Raw genomic sequence first — 25,434 nt, 5'->3', positions numbered from 1 at the left:
ACTGTTCCAATGGTTAATTGCTCGCACTGTTAAAAATGTATACCGTATTTCCAGTCTGAATTTGTCTAGCTTCATCTACTAGCCATTGCATCATGTTATACTTTTCTCTGCTAGACTGAAAAGCCCAGTATCAAAAATTTGTTCCCCATGTAGGCACTGACAGTCTGTAATCAAGTCACCCCTAACCATCTCTTTGTCAAACTAAGTAGATTGAGCTCCTTGAATCTATCCCTATAAGTCCTGTTTTCTTATCTTTTAATCATTCTTGTGGCTCTTCTCTGAACCCTCTCCAATTTATCAACATCTTGAATTGTGGGCACAAGAACTGGACACAGTATTCCAGCCATGGTCACATCAGTGCCAAATAGAGAGGTATAATAACCTCTTTGCCCCTTCTTGACATTTCCCAATTTATCCATTCAAGAATTGCATTAGCCCTTTTGGTCAGAGGGTTGTACTGGGAGCTGATGTTCATCTGATTATCTACTATGTCTCCCAAATATTTCTCAGTCACTGCTTTCTAGGATAGAATCCCCCATCCTGTAAGTATGGCCCACATTTAACATTGTGCAGGGAAATAAGCAGAGGTGGAGATGGAATTCATTCCCCCAACTTGCAGGCAGGCAAAGGGGTTGCAAGGATGCCCCTCCAAGACTGTTATTTTCAGATGCTGCCCCTCTATGCCCCTGGATCAAACAGTCTCGGCCACTGGATTCACTGTGTCTGCCTGCCCACAGCAGCCTCTTCATACTGACATTTTTGGCCAGCCTCCTGCCCCCAGCTGGGAGCTTCAGTGGCACAGAGGGCTCTGGGCTGTGTCTCCATGCCTATTGTAGTTCACCCTGAGTGAAGAGGGCATGGCTGCTTGTTTCATCGTGCTACATGCTCTTGTGTAGGTCCCTATCCCCCTCTTTTCCACTGGAAGCACAGTAGTGTAACTGGTGTATGCTTTTCCAAGTGTCTGGAGAGTTGGAAGCAAAAACAGTCAGCTTGTGTTATCATCCACAGAATGGCCAAGCCGAATTTCTGCATGGTCCTGTGCTCAGCAGCTGGGCTGGCAATGTGTTCCCAGTGTTTCACAACGCCCCTCACTCTGTGGCTCACCAGTGTACTCATCATTATTTCCTTTTTCTAACACCAAGATTGGGTAGGACAGAGGTTGTGAGCAGATTCCATCTGCGTCTGGTTTGATCCGCCCTTTAAGCCTGCTGGGGAATTGCCTGAATAGTTTTCTCTGCTGTGTTACAGCGCCATCAAAACCAGCTTGAATCAGAACATGCTGTGGTGTGTTTATCTAAGCAGGCAGAGAGAGACTCCTCAGCTGACATTGACAAGTTATGACTGCAAACACATACTCTACAAGGGAGTGATTTAAGGGGAAAACTTTAAATAAAGGCACTTATCATAACCTGGTTTGATGGCTCCCAAACAACAAAACAGAGCCTATTTTCCCATCCCAAAAAAGGGTGATTAGTTTAGTTTGTTTTGGCTACAATAGTGGCTAAACCTTTGCCATTTAGGTGGTTTGGCTTCCATGCTTTACTCCATTTCTTTTACTGCAGACTATAAATGGACATGGATTCTTGGCAAGCAAGGCCAGATGTGTCAGGGCCAGGTCATCCCTCTATGTTTAGAGCACAGAGGGGGGATTAATGCAGCAGAAAAACCTGCAAAAATGGCCCATATCTGTCAGGTGGGGGCACAACGTGGCATCATGCACCTCTCCCTCCAACCCTACAAAAGCCTTTCTGTGTGAATCCTGGGTATTTTGTGCTCTTTGAGTTTGGGAGTGGAATAGGAGGGCAGGGAATGGGGGCATGTTAAGTCATGCTACATAATCCTCCAGCCAACCCACAGAAGTTAATGCTGTCCCACTGTGACAGAATACATCCTTCAATTCCCTTCCACCCCACATAGAAAGCTTGGGAGAACAAAGGATACATATAATATGATGTGAAGGCCAAGGATCTAGGCTCTGGTGAATCAAATGAATTCTACAGTTGAGGACCCTCAGCAAGAAAGCCCTGCTTCTAGTCTCTCATACAACCCAGGATGTGATAACCACCAGTGATAAAAAGGCAGAGTGTCACACAGAGAATGAGATGATCTGAGAGAATCAGACCCTAGAGCTTCACAGCTTAAAGCCAACACCTTAAGGGCCATGCAGATATTATTTGGAAGCTACTGTAAATATAGATACTTGTATGGGAACAAATTCATTACTGGTGTAATGCTACAGAAGTAAATGAAATGACACAAGGAACAAAGTCAGCCTATAATTTGTAAAGTACTTCTGGGTTCTTCTGGAGGGAAGGTGCTACATAAATTCAAGTAATTATCAATGAAGAAATTGAACAGAGTGGTAGGTTCAGAGCCTGATTCAGCCAACCCCGCAGTTTATGATTGCTCATCTCTAGCTGTCAGTATATGCTGCGCTGCCCCCCCCCAAAATAGAACAAATTATAGTCAACTCAATAAAATGCAGGCTCCAGTGAGCGTAATGCAGTATGTAAAACAGATGCAGCTTAATGATCAATTTGTGTGAATAGAGAATAATTCAAAATCAAGGCATGAAGTAAGGAAGAGGAGGAGGCTAACCCAATAATGTTTCCAAGAATTAATTAAAAACCCATTACCATCTCAGTAAACTGATCAGTACAGGCCATTCGAATCCGCTCCACTGTCAGGGGGCTGTTCAGTGTGAAGATCCTGGTTAATCCTCTTTCCTTCCGCACAGCGGCCACTGCATCCCAGATAGCAAAGAACACAGAACATCCCAGGAACAGCCCTGCCTCGCCCATCCCCTGACAGGGAACAAAGGCAGACACATAGGTTTGCTTTAGAAACTGATTGACAACAGGGGGCCACATCCTTAGCTGGCACAAATTGAGATAACTCCACTGAAACGACATCGACTTACACCAGCTGAAGATTTGGCCAATTGACGTCAATGGAGCTAGGCCTGCTGAAGTGCTGGCTCAGACACTTAAGTTTTATATCAACACAGCTGGACACAATAAATCTCCTCAGGGCTCTGAGTGCTCCAAGCCATAGAAGAGTTGAGGACAAGGATTTGGCTCATACTGTTTTTGTTTTTTTTTTAAATTCATAGCACATCTCCAGTATAAGCAGGGTGACCAGATGTCCCGTTTTTAAAGGGAGAGTCCTGTATTTAAGCCTCCTGCAGCTGTCTCGACTTTTTCTTAAAAATGGGCAAATTGTCCCGTATTTTCTGTCCCCTGTCCTCCCCACATCAGTACTGGTGGATTCTGCTGCTGGCCAGATCTCTGCTTGCAAGCTGCCCACCCACCAGCGGTGAGTGGGGGGGTCCAGCAGCTGACGATGAGGGTGGGTGTGCAAGGTTGGTGGTGGGGCAAAGCTGCAGTGCGCAGGGACGACCGCTCTCCCTGCTGGTCTGTCAGTGCAGCCCCTGTTGCGTGCTGGCTCTGGGCCAGCAAGGCCCTGCCCCCCATCCTGTTTCTGGCTGGCAGTGGCTGAATGCTGCGGTGGCTGGTGAGCGTGGGGAGGTGCGAGGCAGCGGCCAGTTTTGTGTTCCCTCTGCTGCTCACCCATCAGCTCTTTACGTGCTCCCCCTCTCTCTGTCCTTTCCATGCTTTGCCCTTCTCCCCCCCACCGCTGCTCCTCCATATCCCCCCCAGTGGGGCGCATCCTGCTCCCAGTGCTGTGCGAAGAACCAGCTCCTGGTCAGAGCACTCAGCTCACCAAGAGCCAGGCCAGCAGGCTCCTTCCTTCCCCCACCGCCTCGGGCTGGGCTGGCCTGGCACCCCGGTAAAGCCCAAGACCCTCTGGCCCGGGATGCTGCCAAGGAGGAGCCAAGTCCTTGAAATCTCTCTGCCCCTCAGCTAAACACTAGAGTGGCACGGGGGATGGGGGGGAAGCGATTTCTAGCCTGTTCATGCCCCGAAACTGCAGGCTCCACAGTAGCCCCTGGGGCAGGGGCTTAGCAACCTCTTCACCCTCCACCCCCCGCCCTGAGTCCTGTCCCCAGGGAGAGAGGTGTGAGGCTGCTTGGTTCCCAGGCACCCTCCCCTGCTGAGCCATCTCTCTGGCAAGGTTCACTGAAGCCCCTGCAGTCAGGTTCCCTGGGCCCTGGTGCACAATACATCCTTAGGGCTTAACCGTCTCCTACCTGTACTGTAGCAGGGGGACAGGAGGCGGCTGGGTTATGTTGGTGGCTAAGAGCAGCCTGGAGGTGTTAAGCTGCCTTTCAACACGGTGTGGGCAGGAAGGGACAAGTTGCTTCCAGAGCAGGTGTGTGTGTGTGTGTGTGGGGGGTGAGCTCTGCAAAGACACTGGCCAGGTCATCCCTTCCTCCCCTGCAGCTGGAAGCAGCTCCTGTCCCTTCCCTTCCGCAGTGCCAAAAGGCTGCTACTGGCCACATTATGGTGTGAACCATGGCAGAAATCTGGGGGGCATGTGATCCTGCATGCCTCCCATCCACATGTTGCCTCAGGAAGATGCAGCACCAGGTACCAGGAGAGGCGGGTCCGTCCCAGGGGCCTAGCCAGGCATGGAGGGCAGAGAGTGCTGGGCAGGGAGGGTCAGGTTGGTCGGTCGGTCACCTCCCTATGCGAGAGAGGTGTACGGAAGTGTGCGTGTGTCACCTTTCTCCGTGTGTGTAGGGAGGCAGGGATGTGTGTGTCACCCCTCCCTATGTGAACCCAAAATCCTTAAAGATAAGAAGGTAAATAAAAAGAATCCAACTATGCAGTATTTCTTTTTAACCGGGGCTCAGTCAACTTGATGTTAATTTGAACATTTGAACTGCATAGTTCTGATTGATTGCCGTTGAACTCGCTTTAATACGAGTAATTTTACCAGTAATTTGCATCATATTCAGCATAGGGAAATATAGTCACCCTATTAGCAAAGGTTCACTCTGACTTGGATTGCATCTGTCACACTGCAAAGCAATGAAACAATTCAGAACTTTCAGTATGAATACACCTTCAATCTATCCAAATTCCTTATAAGTGGATTTCATCATATATGATGAAACAGAACTAGGCAGCCTTCCTTTCTTTAGTCCAGTTCCTGAATGGATAAAGTTTGCATTGTTTAATCTCTCCAAAGAACTGTGATGATTTCTGTCTCTAGCATCATCTCCACTAGAAAGTGTCTATTTGCTCTAAGCTATTAAATATATTCATCCCTAGTAGGCATCCAAAGTGAACTTTCTCCTGGAAATTCCCATGTCTCAGATGCAGTTCCTCCAGATACTAGGCTGGGGCACTGGACATCTGCCTCTCTTACCAGTACAAGGCCTACACACCATTACAGTCCCACTTAAACTCTATTCTGAGGATGTAATTGGTGCATAAGCCTTGAGCTGGCTCCGCACAGGGGTGAATTTACCCTTACAGCACAAGATGGAAAGGATATGAAGGAAGTTCCTTGTGGATAAGGCAATGGGAGATCCGTATTCTGTTTTCCTGTGAGACACTGGGCAAGCCTCTTAATCTCTCTTTGCCTCACTTCCCCATCAGTAAAATAGAGATAATAATTCTTCCCTTTTTCCACCCTGTGTTTATTGTAAGCTCTTGAGGGCAGGCTCTGTCTCTTACTATGTGTATGTACAGCATCTGGTACACCCAAGTCTCAATCTCAGATGAGACCTTCTAAGTTCTACTGTAATACAAGTATATAATAAGAAAGACAAAAAATCAAAATAAATTAATGCATGAAAATTATCCTTTTTCTCACAGCGGGTGAACTTATATAGGTCTTTCTGGTTCTAGAGGTATTACTGGTGCCTGTGGTATTCCCCATTTTAAGTACAGGGAACATCTCTGAAACCTGTAATATCACAACAGCTGGAAAGCACTTTTTAAATACATACACCACACATGCACTTTGGTAACGTTCAAAACTTTCTATGACTTTATACAGCACAGTTGGCTTATTTACCTTGGAGGAGTAGATGGCAATTGGGTTTCGGGAGTTTGGCAGCAAGTAAACCCTGAGCTGTTCAGGTATGTCACAGACAGCAGGGATTTTATACGTATCTGGACCCAGAGTGTACTGCTCTCCTTCTGGGGAGAACTTTATTTCTTCCATTGTATAAAGTCCAATCCCCTGAACAAAGGCACCTTCAATCTGAGGAAAAAATGTACACAATTTCTATTTTCATTCACATTAAAAGATAAAAATGTGAATACAACTAAACTTTTAGATCTACAACATTAACTGGCTCCTTTCCTTCCATGGCAACTGGGCCAAAGATAAATGCTCAACTAAGTAGGATGATATGAGACCAAGTTGTACTCTCACAAATATTCCTACTGGGTCTAATTCTACTCTCCCTTACCCCAGTGTAAATCCAGCATAAAGTCAGTGATGTCAGTAGAGTTATTTCAGATTTACACTGGTGTAACTGAGCAGAATCTGGCCTACTGATTTCAATGGCTCTACTCACAGGACCAGGAATTTGCCCAAGAACTGTAATATAAATAATTAATTCAATCTAACACACATTGAAAAAGGAATTGTGGATGGCAATTGACATTTCTTCCTAGAAAAGTTGTCAGACGCTTTTATTTGACAGTGTTACCTCTTTTAATCTGAGTGGCTAGCCAAAAATTAGGGGTCTTGTAAATTGTTCCATTTTGGAGGAGAAATTGACAATCATCAGGTATTTCTTTGATGCAGTTTTGTGTGCTCATGAAGAATGTACATAGTCCTGTTTTCCTGAACACTTGGGCCACCTGATTCAGCATCTATTGTGCTTTTCCATGTGTCTGTGTTCTGGGTGCTACTGCTATTGTTTCAACCACCTGGTTACAATGGTTTCTTTACATTTATCCTGAAGGTAAGGCAGCAGCCACACCTCATCCATATCAACAAGGTTTAACCTACAACAAAAGGTTGAATGCAATCTGAAAATAGGCCAAATTCATACCTGTGCAACTCCTATAGTAATGTCTGGACCTAATTCAATGGAGATATAAAGAGTGGTGCAAGTTGGACATAAAATTGGAGTAAACAGTAAAGGAGTGTAACTTGCATCTATTTGTCAATTCTTGGGTATGTATAACAAGCGTCACTTTTTGGCTAAAGGAGACAGGTATAGAAGGAAAAGCCAATAATAGGAGGGCATAAGATAAGGCAGGTCTCATATCCTTTATCTTACTTACATCATCCTACTAGCTGCTCGTCTTTCCCCATACCACTTTCTGCTCTGTAAATAAATCTTTTGCATACCCTCTGTGACACTATTTCTCAAGGGAGCACCATGTAACCCCCATATTCATCATTTATATATAATTGTGATATTTCATATAATGTATGCCATGTAAGGTATCAACAACAACAAGGAAGGTAAATGATGCCTAGGTGGGTGTTGACCAACCATCAACAGTCATTGTCCAGCAAGGGAGTTACAATTCAATAATTCACTTGCACAAGGCCACACCAGGGGAATTGCTCAACCTTGCCTGGTGACTCAGCAACACCCACAGACATGCTTGGACTTGTGTTCTCCATGCATATGGAATGAGGATATAAAACAGGGAACAGAGGCCACATAGTTTGTCCTTTTTCCTCCCCTACCCATGCTGAAGGCAATGAGAACGCTAGAGTTGAAGAGATTGATCCCCAGGCTAACAGGGAGAGCCTGCGTATGAAAGACTGTAACCAACCTGCAGTATCCAGTGGGGTGAGAAAAACTGCTTAGTCCAGATATTGCCCCATCTAATAAGGCTGAGAATTTAGACTGCATGCTTATCTTTTATTTTCTTTTAGTAACAACTCTGACTTATCACTTATAATCACTTAAAAACATTTTTTGTAATCAATAAACTTAGTCTAATGTTTAACCTTATCAGTGAGTTTGACTGAAATGTTTGGTAAATCTGCTCAAGTTACAAAGGCCGGTGTATGTCCACTTTCCATTCATGAAGTAGTGAACCAGTTAGTAAACCTGCATTGCTCAAGAAGGGGTCTTGAGCAGTGCAAGATGGTATATTCCAGTGGTACAAGGCTGGGAGCTGGGGGGGGGATTAGGCTGGTGCCTTTCTCTGTGTGATTCATGAGAGGCTCTGGGAGCAATCATGCGATCTGGCTGGGTGTGGGTCTTCACATGGGGTTGTACTGAGTGGTAACAGCACTTGGAGGGGTTTGCTGCTTGTCTCTAGTAAGGCATTGAGAGAGACAACCCAGATTAGTGAGTTAAGTGGGCACAGCAGTCCCATAGTCCCAGATTGCACCCCGGGGATCCTGTCACATCCCCTAATACAACATCAGTGTAACTTACACTACTTTCTCATTTACACCAACCTTTGCCCAACATGTGCCACACACCTCTGTTTTTGTTACTGCTGAATTTGGCCCAGTGTCTAAATCTATGAATCCACAACAAAAGCTATAGACCTGAACTTTAAAGGAGAGATCTACTCAGGACCAGTGGCTTTTTCAATTAATTTGAGTTTGTTAAATAATGACATCCAGTCACAGAACTATGAGATAAAACTGAGTGAAAAACAAAGTGTATTAGCTAGAAGAATTTAGACTACAACAGTAGTAAAAAAAGGAGTTGAAAAAGCTGAAAAATAACAAAGCAGTGGGAGATGTTCAAACTACAGCAGAAATGCTAAATGTACTTGACAGAGCTGTTCGATAAAGTTTAGCAAAAGAGATCCCCTCTGACTAGTGGAATCATTGTCAGAATACCCCAAAGGGGTGATCTAACTAACTATAACAGCTGGAGAGGAGTTATACTACTCTGTTGTAGGGAAAGCCTTCTGCATTGTGTTACTACACAGGATGAAAGAGGCAGGGGATACAAAGTTCAGAGAAGAACAGGCTGGATTTAGGTCTAAGAGATCCTGTGTAGGTCAGATATTCACACTAAGAACCATCATACAAGAATGTATAGAATGGCCAGATCCCCTCTTCATCAATTGCATTGATTTTCAAAAGGCATTTGACAGGCTGCACAGACATACATTGTGGAATATTCTTCGGAATCCCATCTATAGTCATCAGCATCATCAGGGCTATGTACAGACATGTGAAGTGGTCGGTAAGGGGAACAACTAGACTACAGAGTGAACAATGGTGCAAAACAGGGCTGCATTTTATTTCCACTGTTTGGCATTGCAATAGACTGTGTACGGACCAGTACCAGCTTCTTACCGGTACGCTGTACCAGCCCATACTGGACTACTTTCACCCCTGGGTAGATGGCAAATGCCTAGAAGAGCTAGACTGTGCTGATGATATTATGCTACTGAGTGACACTCCCAAAAAGTCACAAAGACAGACAACTTGACAAAAATAGCAGGCCAAACAGGCTTAAAATTAGTTATGCCAAAACAAACATGCTTGAAACTCAGACTTCTAATGTGACATTACTGCTTGAAGGCAACAAGAAAGTAAGAACAGATCCTCTCTCTAGGCAGCACCATATTAACTAATGGAGACCTCAAGGATGAAGTGACATCAAAGATAGGAAAGGCATCCACACATTTACTAAACTCAACAATGTATGGAAAAAATTCAAACATATTCTTGATGCTAACATACAGCTGCAAGAGCTAGGGATCTTCTAAAATGTTAGAAAACTAGATGTCTTTGAAAATAATTGCCTATGAAAGATTCTGTAAGCAGTGTTGTTGTAGCCCTGTTGATCCCAGGATAGACAAGGTGGGCGAGGGTGGCCTGTTAACCTTGAATGGTCCCTTGAAATATGTTTTAACTACTTATGCTAAACAATCATGCAAGTCATACCTGACTAATCTAATTGCCTTCTATGATGAGATAACTGGCTCTGTGGATGAGGGGAAAGCAGTGGATGTGTTATTCCTTGACTTTAGCAAAGCTTTTGACATGGTATCCCACAGTATTCTTGCCAGCAAGTTAAAGAAGTATGGGCTGGATGAATGGACTATAAGGTGGATAAAAAGTTGGATAGATTGTCGGGCTCAACGGGTAGTGATTAATGGCTCCATGTCTAGTTGGCAGCCGGTATCAAGTGGAGTGCCCAAAGGGTCGGTCCTGAGGCCGGTTTTGTTCAATGTCCTCATTAATGATTTGGAGGATGGCGTGGATTGCGCCCTCAGCAAGTTTGCAGATGACACTAAACTGGGAGGAGAGGTAGATATGCTGGAGGGTAGGGACAGGATACAGAGGGACCTAGACAAATTAGAGGATTGGGCCAAAAGAAATCTGATGAGGTTCAACAAGGATAAGTGCAGAGTCCTGCAATTAGGATGGAAGAATCCCATGCACCGCTACAGACTAGGGACCAAATGGCTCGGCAGCAGTTCTGCAGAAAAGGACCTAGGGGTTACAGTGGATGAGAAGCTGGATATGAGTCAACAGTGTGCCCTTGTTGCCAAAGAAGGCCAATGGCATTTTGGGATGTATATGTAGGGGCATTGCCAGCAGATTGAGGGACGTGATCGTTCCCCTCTATTCGACATTGGCGAGGCCTCATCTGGAGTACTGTGTCCAGTTTTGGGCCCCACACTACAAGAAGGATGTGGAAAAATTGGAAAACGTCCAGCGGAGGGCAACAAGAATGATTAGGGGACTGGAACACATGACTTATGAGGAGAGGCCGAGGGAACTGGGATTGTTTAGTCTGCGGAAGAGAAGAATGAGGGGGGATTTGATAGCTGCTTTCAACTACCTGAAAGGGGGTTCCAAAGAGGATGGATCTAGACTGTTCTCAGTGGTAGCAGATGACAGAACAAGGAGTAATGGTCTCAAGTTGCAGTGGGGGAGGTTTAGGTTGGATATTAGGAAAACTTTTTCCCTAGGAGGGTGGTGAAACACTGGAATGCGTTACCTAGGGAGGTGGTGGAATCTCCTTCCTCAGAGGTTTTTAAGGTCAGGCTTGACAAAGCCCTGGCTGGGATGATTTAGTTGGGGATTGGACCTGCTTTGAGCAGGGGGTTGGACTAGATGACCTCCTGAAGTCCTTTCCAACCCTGATATTCTATGAATCTGTTCCACCTTGTAGTTAACAGTGACACTCAGAGTTAGGCTATGGCTACACTACAAAGTTAAGTCGACAAGTTATGTTGATGTACAGCCACTGCTGTAATTAAACTGCTGTTGCATGTCCACAGTGTACACCTTGTGTTAGCAGAGCACATTCACAGTAGCAGCTCTTGAATCGACACAGAGAGCAGTTCATTGTGGGTAGCTATCCCACTGTGCATCTGGCCCCGCACGGAGTTCTAGGAAGCATTTGCAATTCCTCATAGGGGTAGGTTCAGAGTCACATGATGCAGTTTTCTCAATCCCATCATTCCATGGGCATCCTACAAGGTTTCCAGCTGCTTTTCAAGTGCCCTGGTAACCGCAAGTCAGCCATTCCTGTCAGAAAGCATGGATCCTGCACTGCTCTTCAGTATTGTGCTGTGTGTTATGAACACAAGGCTATAAGCAGGACTATCCTTACCCAATCACAAAGTACACAGCTGCGTAGGGCACCAGGAAATTTGGGGCACTACATTTCCTGGTGCCCTGTGCAGCTGCATGCTCCCCCAGCCCCGCCTCTTCCCACCACTTCCCCAAAGCCCCTGCCCCACCTCTTCCCGTCCCTGCTCTTCCCGCCCCCACTTCCCAGCTACGCTGCCGGGATGAGCCTGGGAGCCAGGGGAGTGGAGCAGGCTGGGGCCTGGTCACTCCACTTCCTGCAGGAAGTGGCCAGCCCCACCCCACAGAGGCCAGGGGCGGGCCCCCCCACACCGCAGAGGGCTGGGGCCAGCCCCCCCTCCCCCTGCAGAGGCCTGGGGCCCCACACAGCCCCCCCGCGGGGGGGAGGGGCTGCACAGAGCACCAAAATAACTAGGGATGGCCCTGGCTATAAGAGGAGCTCAACGGGGGAAGCTATTCGGCTGAGGGAGGCCTTGAAGGAGCATTTTAACAATGAGCCGCAGTAATGTGTATTGCTATAGCGTGCAGAGTCTGGCATTTTTTGTTTGCACCGTGCTACCTCCTCCCTCCATCAATAATTTAATGCTGCGCAGTTTACATTGATATGAAAAAGTGAATGCCAGTGGTGTTGTTTTTACTTGTCCAGGGAAAGTTTTAATTTTGTTTCTTTTAATTCTTCCTGAAAACCATGCCCTCTTTTCCCACAGCCTGAGGCTTAGCACCCTGACCGCCATCCTGACTGCTCCTCCCACCGGTCCCCTACCCAAATACCACCATTCTGACCCCAGCTCCACCCTTCCCACACAGCCCCCACCCTGACTGCTCACCTGACCAGCCCCCCATCCATAACAACACTCTGACCCCATCCCCCTCTTTGTAGAGGCGGCATGTCTGCGGCTCTGCACAAGAGGGACAATTAGCCTCTTTTGCCTTCTACTATGCCTGCCACAGCTCTTTGATCTTTTTAGACGACACTGCTGCATGTCCCAATCACAGCCTCTCTCCTCCAGGCCCTGAGCAAGTTCCTGTGGCTGGAGCGGAGCTATGCCTGTACAGCCTCCTCTCCCCACAGACCCAGGAGATCCACCACCTCCCGTGTACTCCAGGCAGCAGCATGTTTACTGAATGCTCAGCTGGGCAATAGCTATGTGAGCTCTCCACAAACAGGAATTTCAAAACTTCCTTGGGCTTTTAAAGGGGAGGGATGCATGTCTGCATGAAACCTGGTTGCAGGGCAGCAGAATTCAAAACAGTGACCAGAGCGGTCACCTCCTGGAGGCCACTTAGGGCGACGTCAGCAACACTGTGTCCACACTGACACCGCGTCACTCTAACTGTATCGCCCTAAGCGCTATGCTTCTCACTGAGGTGGTTTTATCATGTTGGCGTAGCAGGAGAGTTAAATTGGCAGGAGGAGCATTGCAGTGTGTACACCTCCACAGGTAGGTCGACGTAAGCTGCCTTATGTTGACTTAACTGTGTAGAGGAGACATGGCCTTAGTTTCCCAGACCTGAAGAAGAGCTCTGTGTAAGCTCAAAAGCTTGTCTCTCTCACCAACAGAAATTGGTCCAATAAGAGCTATTACCTGACCCACCTTGTCTCTATGAAAGATTCTTGGCATTGGGTGGAAAGTCATCATCACCAATGAAGAGATCTGAGAAATCACCAACCAGCAGCTCATTTCCACCAGAATCAGAAGGAAGCAGGGGACATATCTGGGACGTATACTCTAGATGCCAACACACGGACTCCCACATTAACTGTCAAGTGGAAACCAACTGGTGTGAGGAAATGAGGGTTTCCAAAAGAAACTTTAAGAAGAACCCTTAGCATGGATGGCAAGATAGTCAATCTCAACACCAGAGCAAATGGAAGTAGCAGTAAATGACAGAGAGGAATGGAAGAGACTGATTTCCCTGCTGTGTGCCAACATTGGCATGGGAAGGATATTAAAAACAAACTAACAACCACCCACCCACCCTACTAGAAGAAAAATCATTTTTCTGATATGTATTACCACTACCTGAAAACTTATTGCCAAATCTTGGTCCCATTGAAGTCAACAGTGTATTGCAATTGATTTAAATGGAACCAGGATCTGGCCTTCAGGAATTATTTTTGCTTTCTGTGTAGGGTGAAGACAAGACAACAAGAGGGATTTGTGGCCTAATCCTGTGATATGCCGAGTGCTTTCTGCAAGGCCTCAATTCCCAGAGTAGTCTACAGGACCTGTAGTCACTCATCACCTTTCAGAAAATGTTCAACATGTTGCAGTAGCAGGCCACTTAGCTTGTTATCATTAACACATGCAACAAAAAGCAAATATTGCCTAATTCCGAGCCCAATCAAGCACCTATTAGAGCCAATGGATAGTCTCCCCTTGACTTCCGTGGATGCTGGAATGGCTCCCTTAATGGACAGTATTTCGGCGCAAGAAAAAGCTATCACTAACATCTACAGCCAAGAGTGCATATGGAAGTACTGGTACATACCTGTCCTATATCTACAGCTGGATTTATGCTGAAACAAGCATCCATGACAATGTCTGTTCTGATGTTCTGTTAAACAAATATAAACTGTTGTGGGTACATACTTTACAAGCAATAAAAATAGCAGGTTTTAAAGAATGCGAACCCCACACCATAAAATAATATTCCATGTTGACAGCAAAGTATTGCAGATTTATTCTGAAGCACAGAAGCAAGCTTCAAAGGCCTTGGATTGACCTGTTTGAAGTGGTTTTGGTGAACACCCATGAGCATATGACAACTGAAACGCAACATTAGCACCTGGGCTGAGTTAAGGAGCAGGCTGAACATTAGCCCCAGAATGAACTTGTTGCTTGCTCTCCTGGTAGAAGCCCAAGGTTTGGATTGTGGTGGTTACCTAGTGCCTGTGTTAGGTTGTGAGTCTAGAAGTGCTGCAAGGGGCATTGTGCCTGAAGAAGGAAATCAGACAAGTGGCCGCTGTGCTACACTTGAAGAAGGTATAGTCAAGTGTCTGCTCCCACTGCACTGCTAACTGGTGGGAGAAGGTATCTGGACATGAGCAACATAAGGTGTAGGGGAAGCATAGCCCCACCCATGGCGGCAGTCACTTCCAATGAGTTGTGAGAGGCATGGTAGTTGCTGCTCCTGAATGTGCTTCCCTCAGTATCACTGAAGCCATTCTGCCTGTCTCAATATGCCACAAAAACAATGCCTTTGGGAGCTGCTCTTTGTCCGGTGCCCCCCTGCATTGCCCCCTTTATGTGGCAATGCCTTCGATTGCTTCAATAAAACCATGTGAAATAGGGGATCATTACTAATTAACTGGGCATATATTGTTGCATAGTGGGCCCCTGTAGGCAGGTTCAGTCTATCAGGTCTCATTTAAAAGCCACAAAATAAGGTGGTTATGTTTATTATATTATATTAAACTGTTCTTTGTCATCTTCTGTTCTATTGGACTTTCTCATCTTTAGTCTCATTACTTATCACCAGATCTTCTTTCTAGAATGTTAACAAATGAGATTGAGAATTACAGAGCCATTTAGAGTTATCTTGGTACTTTCTTGAGAACATGAAATGAATGTCATTTCTCTCTTCTCAGTGAAAAAAGCAAGAGGAAAAGCAACTACACCAGTGTAGCTCTGGAGGGAGACATATAGGAATCTAACCAATGTGTACGTATAGGCACCATTTACCTTGTGATCTCCTGTCAGACAGTCAATCTCCACTTCAGAACAAGCAGCTCCAAAAACAAAGTATGGGAAAGCCTGGCCTTCCCCTGTATCCCAGTTCATATTTACCACATAGCCTCTGGTGGGAGTAAGAGCATCCTTCAGACTGAGTGAGCAATGGCATTTGATCTCCACCACCACCAACCACCCCACCCTCAATTGCGGAGCAGATAGTCATGGAAATCATATGAAAAGACCAGGTTAATATCCTGCTCCAAGGCAGCTGTTTTCACAGGCTGTGGTGAAGAAGGCCCCCAGTGTTGCAGCACTGCTGTGTTTCTGCTGCACACAAGGAGATGGAGAGCCAGAAGGTGGCCCAGACTCCTAGGCATCATGGAACACATCTCAGTGTAGGTTTTCTATATCCCATCATGGTGGGAGACTGTGTGGAAAACTACATGGCCCCATCTTCCAAGCACCTAGTACAGGGCGGGAGATGCAGCAGTGGCCAGTGAGTATGGCCTGGGGAGGAGACTTATCCTTCCCTGGCCCCTGCCATCGCCCAACATGCAGCCTGTTTCTGTGAACTGTGCACTAGGTGCAGGATTTGGCCTTCAATAGAGAAGGAAAGGGGGAGAGTGAAAGGATTGGGGAGGGTGAGAGGGGAGACTCTTATCCTCATTTGACACACCCCCAAGGTCCACATCTATGATCCTTGATGCCAGTCATTTCAGAAAGACTAACAGCATTCCTTACCTGAAGTAGCCAGTAGCTGAAAGACTCACACTTTGCTCATAAGCTTCAGTAATCTGCAATAGGTACATTTAGGTTAAAGGTGAATAGAAATTTAAGAAAAGAAATAAAAAAATATGTTTTAAAAAGAAAAGTAACAGTGAGGAGCACTAGGATGCAGAATGGGACAGCAGAAACCCAAACGATAGAGAATGGAAGTTACTGCATTTAGCACAATTTAAATCAGTTTCACTGCATCTGCATTAGGGGGTTGTGCTGGTGTAACATTTTAAATAAGTTCATTTCTAAACACAGACCAGGCCTAGTGACTTGCCGGTGGTGACAGAGGGCGTCAGCACCAGAGCCAGAATTAGAATTTAGAACTGCTCATTCTCAGTTCTCACCCTACTTACTAGACCATACTACTCTCACTAGGACTTTACCACTAGGACTTTACCAAAGCAAATATCTTCATGCTTTTCAGCAGCATTAATCAGAAAATGTTTATGTACATTGATACAAACCCATAACCCTACTAATTTCAGTGTAGTGGTTAATTAATGAATTAAAATCAGAAGAAATCATAATAAGTAATCTTATACACTCTATTTCAAACCAGTAAAAATCCTCCCCTAAAGTATGTATGAGGAGCATTCTTCAGCCTGTTAGCCCCGCAGGGCGGGGAGCGTCTCTTTTCTAGGTTTGTACAGCACCCAGCACAATGGGGCCCTAATCCTGATGGGGGACTTTAGGCACTGCCACACTAGAAATATTTTCTGCTACTAATAATTTAGAAGCCTGAACAATCATGCAGAACCAATTGCATCTTAGTTTAAAGAGAAGTGGGTTTTTATTAGGTACTTGTGTCAGAGGGCACAGATATTCAGGCACTTGCCAAGAAGATAAAGTAGGTGTGGTTAACACTGCATGGGAAGGCAGTTACAAAAGGATTAGAAGGAAAGCTTTGGCAAAGAACAGCCTGAAGTTAATGACAATGGTACAGTAGTGATGTACTGGAAAATGCTGCAGGAAGAGGAAGGAGAAAGCTGATCTTGGTGTAAAGGACACCAATAAGGTAGATGTATCCATGGCAGCCAGCAGCAGGGATGGAGAGATGAAGTGGTATCCTGTGCAGGCCTAACTAGCCAAACCTATTCCAGGGGAGGGGTGCTTTGGACTGTAGCCCTCTGGTGAGGACTTCATTCTGCAATGGACAGAATGACGACGACATGGTGTTCTGGAGATTTTGGGAATGGTCATTATACATCAGTACATCCATTAATAAATGTTTTGTCATCACTAAATAGAACAGTGTGATTTTTACAGGGTTAAATGTAGGAATGCAGTCACAGCTACCACCATCCCCTTCCGAATAGTGCTGCATGGCCTCCCATTTCAAGACTGATTTCTGATGAATACTGCACAGCTGATGCATCTATGCTGCTATATACATAGACAACACTCCTGAACTCCTATCCCATTCCCATATAAGGCCAGGTTATTCCTGGCCCCTACCTGGATACATAGGAGAGGACAGCACAAGGGCACCCCATGCAAGGGCCAGGGACAATCTCAGGAGTTTGCCGGTCATGTCAGGGGGAGCAGGCTGCACCATCCATCCTGAGGCACAATCCCTCCTGAGCTCCCCCTGGGGCAGTGGGCTTCACACTGCTCCCTACTCAGGGCTGTTGCTAGATGCCACAGTGTAGCCCAAGACTGATCAGCTCACACCCTAGCCCATGTTTTTTTATAGTCATGTAAAAAGCAGCACTGACCCAGTCCTCCCATTTCCCTTTGGGGTTTTTATTAATGATGGGCTCCAGGCGTTTCCGAAGAATCTGACAAGCATTCTGGAGAGGAGAGAGTGGGAAACAATGAACAGAGAAAAGAAGATGAATTCAACAACAACAGCAGCAGCAGCAACATCTGCTTTGAAATTTCAAAACACTATAGCCTTTAATATGGCACTGATACCCAGCCAGGTATCCCTCCAGTCCACCTCTACCCACTTTTGCTCCATGCTGCCTTCGACCAAAGGCTGTTCGAGGTGAGTTTGATTTGTGTCAGAGAGTCATTCTGAGTACCATCATTCCATTACTCCTCACGAACATCTAAACCCCTCTTCTGTGTTCTGCTACCTGGCCAGCCACAAAAGCAGTGCTTATCAATGAGCAGCACTGGTGTCTGTCCTGGTGAAACTAGCCCATTTGCACACCCATGTTTACCTGAAGCCATCACCAAGTAGAAGACAAAGAGCCTGGCTCTGATCTCCTACTGATTTTACACCGATATAATGTCACTAGCTTTGGTCAATTTACAGTAGTGTCACCAGGATCAGGCCCAAAGTACATAAAAAGGTAAAGGTGTTTCATTCTGACAGTAATCACATCACCAGATGCACATGAAATATACCCTGGACTCTTTTATCAGCTTATGTTTAAGTATCCATGGTGATACGAGGACCAGTCGATTCCTCTTACTAAATCCTGCACAAGTATCTTTAGATCTGATACAGGAAAGCGGAGAGGAAAAAGGTTGTGAGCTAGTACTAGTTCAGTAATTTGCCCTGCCTTAAACTACTCATGTGACAAACAAGCAAGAGAGACTCAGGTGAGGATACTAATATGCTTTACTAGTGGTGCTCAGAAACTACAACGATGAATAAGGTGCAAACGTTCAGAGTGATATGTGTCATTTGAAAGAAGCAATAAAAATAGTAATAATTCATAAAAAATGTAACCTGGACTGCTTTCCCATTGACGTCTGACCCAATCGATCCTGCTGTGACAATCGCATTAGGCACAGTTATTGTGCTTGTTTCACAAAAGTGTACATATGACAATGGTACCTTCAATTCACGGCTGGCAATCTGTAAGTAAACAAAACTATATCCAGTCCCACTGAGAGCAAATAGTGCTGACTCAAGAAAAAGAGCATTGGCATTGCTATGTCTACTCAAGACTAAACTTGATAGGGGATGGCCAGGGTTACTTTGACAATGCCAAGAACTAGAATCTTATTCAGCTTCAGTTTTTTTTACAGATCTACCCTGATGACATGCATATAACTGCCTTAATAAGAGGTGGAGACAGCTGGGAATAGCTATTTACACTGAAGCCACATCATTTTAGTTTCCTGCATGAATAATTTGTTCCCCCCCCTTCGTTTTGGGTCCTTGTCATCTGTTGTGTTGTACATTTGGTGCCTAAATACCTTTATGGATCTGGGCATTAGTCTCTGAACTTACCCCTTCCTGAAGTCTGGCTTTACCTGTAATTCAAAAGCAGTCACGCAACATAAACCTCGGCCTGAGCCTCCATCCTGACCTTGGCTGTTGTAGAGTTTCCCTGCAGAACCGCTGAGTGCCATTCGCCTTCTCTACTAATGCAATCTCATGAATATCTTTCTCGTATTTTCATCTTCACTCAAATGGTTAATTCATGTCTAACCTGCAACATCTTGGTGTGAATTCCTTGTCCCAGTTCAATTCCACCATGAGTCAACAGCACAGACCCGTCTGTATAGATATGGACCAGAGCTGCAGCCTAAGAAAAACGGACAGAAAATTGTTGTTTAATTCATTAAGGCTGACGCTAACATAATAAACCTTTTTAACAAGGGGATGTACCAACAAGAGCAGGGATGGAATCAGATTTCTTTCCCAGAGGGCACAGCAATCTGGGTGTTGTTAAGAGGGTGAGAGAGTCCTCCAGCTGCCTGACAACAGCAAGCTTCTTGCAGTTAGCCATTTAGGATGAAGAGCCATTTAGCTAAGTAGTTTATTGTTAATTGGAGTTCTGCAAGGACTGCAATCATTCGTGTCAACAATTAATTTTTTAATTTTTTTGACAGTTTTTTTTAATCTTTGTGAAACTGGGCGACAGAGAATAGTCATCTCACTTCTGTTGTGAAGTATTTTTAGCATCAAACTCCATTTCTCTCTCATTCCCAATCAGAGGAGGAGGAAGCAGTGTTTGATGGTGAGCTGCTGGTCCTTGTGGAAGGTAGGTTGAAATTCACCCCATGCAGAAACTCAGCACAAGATCAAGGAACTACTTAAATCCTATTTAAGCCTTATTTTGAGACCTTAGGTGAACTTAATGGTGTCTAGTCTTGTACTGATCCTCTGCACAAGGGTGAATTTCCCCCTTTGTATATGTAACTCACAGCCTCGATGTTCTTTTACTGTAACCATTGTGGGGTGAATTATCTGAAACTCTCTCAGAGCTCTCAACCTGCAAACTTGCCAATTTGTGACACAAGCAACTGAAATGAGTGAAATGTGAAACACCTGGATTTTGTTGTGCATTGCACTGTAACTCATAGATTAGAATATTTTGGGATTGTTTAAGAATATCAAACCTATTGTAAAGGATATTTTGTGACGATGTAATTTACATAAAGCAAAACTGCAAAAAATCAAACATTTATATCACATGCAGCTATAAGGAACCCCACAAAGATAATCAGCAGGGTTTGAACCTTCAGATACCCAGCACAAACCTCTACTGCTTCAGCTACAGACATAGTTGTTATGCTTATTGTGGGCAAGCCACTAGAAGCAGCACGATACACATTTTGCTAGTGAGTTACACAATCATTTGCTAGATGGAAGTAGAATGCTGGAATCAGGAATCCACAGTTCTACTCCTGGCTATGAGAGGAGAGTGTGGTTGAGTGGTTATAGCAGTTGCTATAGAGAGGACAGCAAGTACATAGATCTGGCACATTCCTTCTGAAAGGAACTGTGGATGAGACTTGGGTCTATCATATTAGATACCAAGGTGTGTTTGTGTCTCTCCCTCCTCCTTCCCTTGACAGCTGTGTTTCCTCTTATACTTTAAGAATGCTGGAGCTCTTACCTCTTTAAGGCAGCACTTCCAAAGCTTACCTGATGGTACAGTGTAGCATTAAATCCAACTGAAAACTTCATAGGAATAATGGCAATCCCTTTCTTCTTCCAGTAATTTTTCTTATTAAATTCTTCCACAGCTGTTTTCCTGCTGTAGTAGTCAGACTTCTCCATACATTCTTTCCAACATTTCACAAGGTTTGTTGCATCGAGCTCTTCTTTAAAGGGAGTTAGATTAACTCCTTTGTACATGTTTATCTCCCTGATCTGAAAAAGAAGGTGAATAAGTTGATACAAAATACTTATGTAGTGCCAAAAGTGTACACAGCACTTTAATGACACATTCCCTGCCCTAAAGAACTGGTAATTGAAATGCCTGATTCTGTCAGCCTTACTCACATCAAGTAGTACTTATGTACCAGAGTAGTCTCAATGGGAATACACAGATGTGTAAGTACTGCTCAGTGTAAGTAAGGCAGTATCAGGCCAAACACATGACAACAGCCCTGGGGAGGATGAGAGGATTATTAATGATTAGAGAAAAGGAGGAGGGGCTGCTTGAAGAGGGGAGTTGAAGGAAGAAAGAGAAGTCTCATGGCAGAGAAATAGATTCTGATAGGGGTAGGATGCAGCTTTATAGAAAGCACAAAGCTGAGAGCAGGAAAAGGAAGCAAAGGGTGGAGCAAGGCCTGAGAGCTGGGAAGGGCATAGGCAGTGGGATAGGGAAAGGAGAGTAGAAATACAGGGCAGGGTAAGGTTGCGTGGGCCTTGTAGGTGAGGCCAAAAAGCTTGCAAGGGATGTGGTAAAGGGCAGAAAGTCAGTGGGGGGAAGAGGTAGGGAGAAGAGAGGGTTACTCACCTTCGAGATGTGTGTCCCTGTGGGTGCTCCACTTCAGGTGTCGGTGCATCCCGGCACTGTTGATTGGAGATTTTCGGTAGCAGTGCTCTGTCGGGACGTGCATGCACAGTAGCCGTCTTGCAGTGCTGTTGGAGTCTTGTCTAGCGTGCACGTGGCCTGAGCCCTTCAGTTCCCTCCCTACCATAGAGTGCTTGTATCGAACTCCAAAGTAGAGGGGAGGAGGGTGGGTAGTGGAGCACACACTGGGGGACACATCTCAAAGAACCTCAGTTACTGCACAAGGTGAGTAACCATCTCTTCTTCGAGTGCTGTGGGTGCTCCACTTCAGGTGATCGTAGAGTAGTGTCCGCGATAGTTGGAGGGACGTTGGAGTTGTAGGTATAGTGGAGGAGAGGACCATTACACCCAGTATGGCATCAGCTTGTGAGTCTTGTTAAATTGTGTAGTGGTTAATGAACGTATGTTCTGAGGCCCATGTAGCAGCTCTCTGCAGATCTCCGAGATGGGTACATTGTTCAGAAAAATCAATGGATGCTGCCATGGTTTGGGTAGAATGGCTCTGTCTTATTTGTTTGTTAACCTAAGCAGATGCAGCTCGAGATCCACTTAGATAGTATCTGCATAGATATAGCAAAGCCCTTGGATCATGTTGTCAAGATGAAGAGTCTCAGGGATTTGTGGAAAAATTTAGTTCTATCCAGGTAAAATGCTATTGCTCGTCAAACATCTAGAGTGTTTAACATGGCCTCCTGTGTTCTTCCGTGTGGTTTGGGATAGAATGTGGGGAGATGAATATGTCGGCTGATATGGAAGGGTGAAGCAATTTTGGGGAAGAATTTGGGGTGAGGTATCAACATGATCTTGTCTTTAAAGAAGATAGTATATGGTGGATTAGCCATAAGAACACTTCTCACTCACTCATCTAGCAACCAAGAATGCCACCTTCTTTGAGAGGTGCTGCAAGTGGCCAGTGGTTCAAAGGGTGGTCCAGTAAGGCCTTTGAGAACTAGGTTTAGGTCTCAAGTGGGCATGGGTTGGCATACTTCTGGGTAGAGATTCTGTATGCCAGTGAGAAACCGTTTGGTGGTCAGGTGTGTAAATACCGAGAATCCATCGAATTTATGATGGAAAGCGGTGATCGCGGCGAGATGTACTTTAATAGAGCTCGTGGATAGTCCTGAGTTCTTTAGCTCTAAGAGGTATTCTAGCAATAGTGACAGCGGTATAGTGTTGGGAGTGATTTGTTGGTTCTGACTCCAGATGGAGAATCTTTTCCATTTTTGCAGGTAAGTATTGCATGTGGATGTATGTCTGCTATTCAACAACACATTTGACTTGTTCCGAACAGGTTAATTCGTGTTGTTGGAACTATGAAGAAGCCACACTTTCAGATGGAGTTTCTCCAGGTTTGGATGGACGATCTGACCGTTGGCTTATGAGAGGAGATCTGGTCTCAATGGGAGAGTTCATGGAGCCCAAACTGTCATGTACCAGGTCTGTCTGGGCCACGCTGGGGCTATTAGTATGATTTTGGCATTGTCGTTCTGTATCTTGTGTAGGACACTAGGGATTGGTGGGAATGCATATAGGAGCACTGTGTCCCATGTGAGGAAAAAAGGGTCCCCTAAGGATTGAGGTCCTAATCCCGCTCTTGAACAGAATAACGGACATTTGTGATTCTGAGATGTAGCAAATAGGTCAATGGTGGGAAACCCCCATCGTTGAAATATATTTTGTAGGACTGTATTTCACATTCATGTTCCTGTGAGAGCCATCTGCTTAGAATGTCCACTGTGGTATTTTGACATCTGGGAAGGTAAGAGGCTGAGATGTCGATGTGGTGATAAATACATTAGTTCCATAGTTTTATGGCCTCAGTACATCGGGAGTGGGATCATGCTCCCCCTCATCAGTCGATATAGAACATGCATGTGAAATTGTCCATCATCACCCATACACATAGGCGCCGAGTCCGTGGGTGCTCCGGGGCTGGAGCACCTATGGGGAAAAATTGGTGGGTGCTCTGCACCCACTGGCAGCCAAGCTCCCCGCCCCAGCTCACCTCCGCCTCCTCCCCTGAGTGTGCCATGTCCCTACTTCTCCTCCCAGTGCTTGCCACTGCAAAACAGCTGTTTCACAGCGGCAAGTGCTGCGAGGGAGGGGGAAGGAGCGGGAATGTGGCGCGCTCAGGGGAAGAGGCGGGGCCGGGGCGGGAATTTGGGGAAGGAGTCCAATGGGGACAGGGAGCGGGTGGGGACTTTGGGGAAGGGGTTGGAATGGGGGTGGGGCAGGGGTGGAGTTGGGAGGGGGTCAGAGCGGGAGGGGGGGGTGTCGAGCACTCACTGGCGCCGGGAGAAGTTGGTGCCTATGCCCATTACAGTCTTGTTCTTTATGAGTGGAAGGAAATGGAGGCAGGCATTCTGTACCTCTCTGAGTTCCAGTAAGTTGACATGGAAATATGTCTCCGCTAGTGACCATCTGCCTTGGATTGTATGATGATCAAGGTGTGTGTCCCAACCTATCAAGGAGGAATGTGCTGTGATCATAACTGAGGGTGGTTCTTGATAACAGGGGATCCCTGAGCAGAGATTCTCCTGCTTTGTTCACCACTGAAGGGATTCTAGTACCTCGAGAGCAAGGGTGCTGGAACAATTTTTATAGTCGGGGTGCTGAGAGGCACCGAATCAAACTGTAAACTCAGTATATAATGGAAACCAATTCAAGCCAGGGGGAGCTGCAGCACCCCGAGCACCCCTAGTTCCATCACCTATGCTCTGGAGGTGGTGTTACAGTCTTGTTCAGGCTGTGTTTGATGGGTTTGTATACTGAACTCAGCCAACCTTGGATACAGCTCAGGTGTAGTCTGGCATACTTTACCACGAATGTGGTGCCTGCCATGTGTCCTAACAGCTGTAGACAGATTCTTGCTGTGGTTCATGAACTGGTGTAAACTGTCTCTATGAGATTTTTTATTCCCAGAAATCTGGTCTGTGGTAGACACACTCTGGCTTGAACTGAATAGATGTGCTCATTGAACTGAATGAAGTCTAGTTGTTGTGTGGGTATTAATGTTGACTTTTGTATGTTCAATTGCAGCCCTAGGGTTTGGAAGAGGGCAGTAGTCCGTTGGGCGATTTCTGTCATTGCTATCCAATTGGGGCCTTTCAGAAGGCAGTCGTCTAGGTACGGAAAAAACACGATCCCTTGCTTACGCAGGTGCACAGCAACAACTGTAAGGGTTTTGGAGAAGACCCTCGGTGCAGTGAACAGTCCAAATGGAAGCAACCTGCATTGGTAGTGCTTGTGTCCTACTGTCAATCGGAGGAATAGTCTGTGAATTGGGTGAATGGTAATGTGGAAATATGCATCTTGTAGGTCGAGGGCTGAAAACCAGTCCCTCTGTTCCGGCACTGGGATTATCGTGCCTAATGTGACCATCTTGAATTTCTGGGAGCAAAGGAACTTGTTGAGTTTTTGTAGGTCTAGTATGGGTCACCATCCTCAGTTTTTCTTTTGGGTCAGAAAATTGTGGGAATAGAAGCTCTTTCCAGGGCACCTAGCTGCAGTTGATGTTGTACTTCTTGCCTTAATAGGTGCTCGTGAGAAGGGTCCCTGAAGAGAGACCAGGAAGTGGGTTGGGTAGTTGGGCAAGAAATAAAGGGGATGGCATAGCCCAATCGTATGATCTCTAGGACCCAGCAGTCCTTCGTGATGGACTCCCATGCTTGGTAAAAGATCTCAGTCAATGGCCAAATGGGCAAAGTGGCACTGTCTTGAGGGGAAGGTCTCTCAGACCCTCGACCAACTGTTCAAAATTGTTGCTTAGTAAATGGTGGCTGTTGATTGGGGTTAAGCTGGTTGGTGTCATCGTGTTCTGTTTCTCTGTCTGTTGTTGTACGGTCTAGCATTCTGGTGACTAAATG

At 45.7% G+C, this 25,434-nt stretch overlaps 1 protein-coding gene across 4 annotated transcripts in view; it reads right to left on the bottom strand.

Moving 5' to 3' along the window:
* The window catches only part of LOC140895791 (aldehyde oxidase 2-like), a 101,960-nt gene that overhangs the window by 2,697 nt on the left and 73,829 nt on the right, over positions 1-25,434 (bottom strand). For 3 of the 4 annotated variants that reach the window (XM_073306345.1, XM_073306346.1, XM_073306344.1), the window contains 9 exons: positions 20,692-20,919; positions 19,250-19,345; positions 18,541-18,669; positions 17,576-17,650; positions 15,825-15,877; positions 15,093-15,207; positions 13,900-13,965; positions 5,929-6,117; positions 2,637-2,804 (listed from right to left, as the gene is read on the bottom strand). In XM_073306345.1, the coding sequence (XP_073162446.1) occupies positions 2,637-2,804; positions 5,929-6,117; positions 13,900-13,965; positions 15,093-15,207; positions 15,825-15,877; positions 17,576-17,650; positions 18,541-18,669; positions 19,250-19,345; positions 20,692-20,919 (1,119 nt within the window). Of the gene's footprint in view, positions 1-2,636; positions 2,805-5,928; positions 6,118-13,899; positions 13,966-15,092; positions 15,208-15,824; positions 15,878-17,575; positions 17,651-18,540; positions 18,670-19,249; positions 19,346-20,691; positions 20,920-25,434 lie in introns of those variants that run through there. The other variant, XM_073306347.1, reaches the window with a different exon arrangement.

Source organism: Lepidochelys kempii, chromosome 11 (genome assembly GCF_965140265.1).
Source record: "Lepidochelys kempii isolate rLepKem1 chromosome 11, rLepKem1.hap2, whole genome shotgun sequence".
NCBI classification, from domain to species: domain Eukaryota; kingdom Metazoa; phylum Chordata; order Testudines; family Cheloniidae; genus Lepidochelys; species Lepidochelys kempii.
The sequence above is the reverse complement of the archived record's forward strand: the minus strand, read 5'-3'. Positions and strand labels throughout refer to the sequence as shown.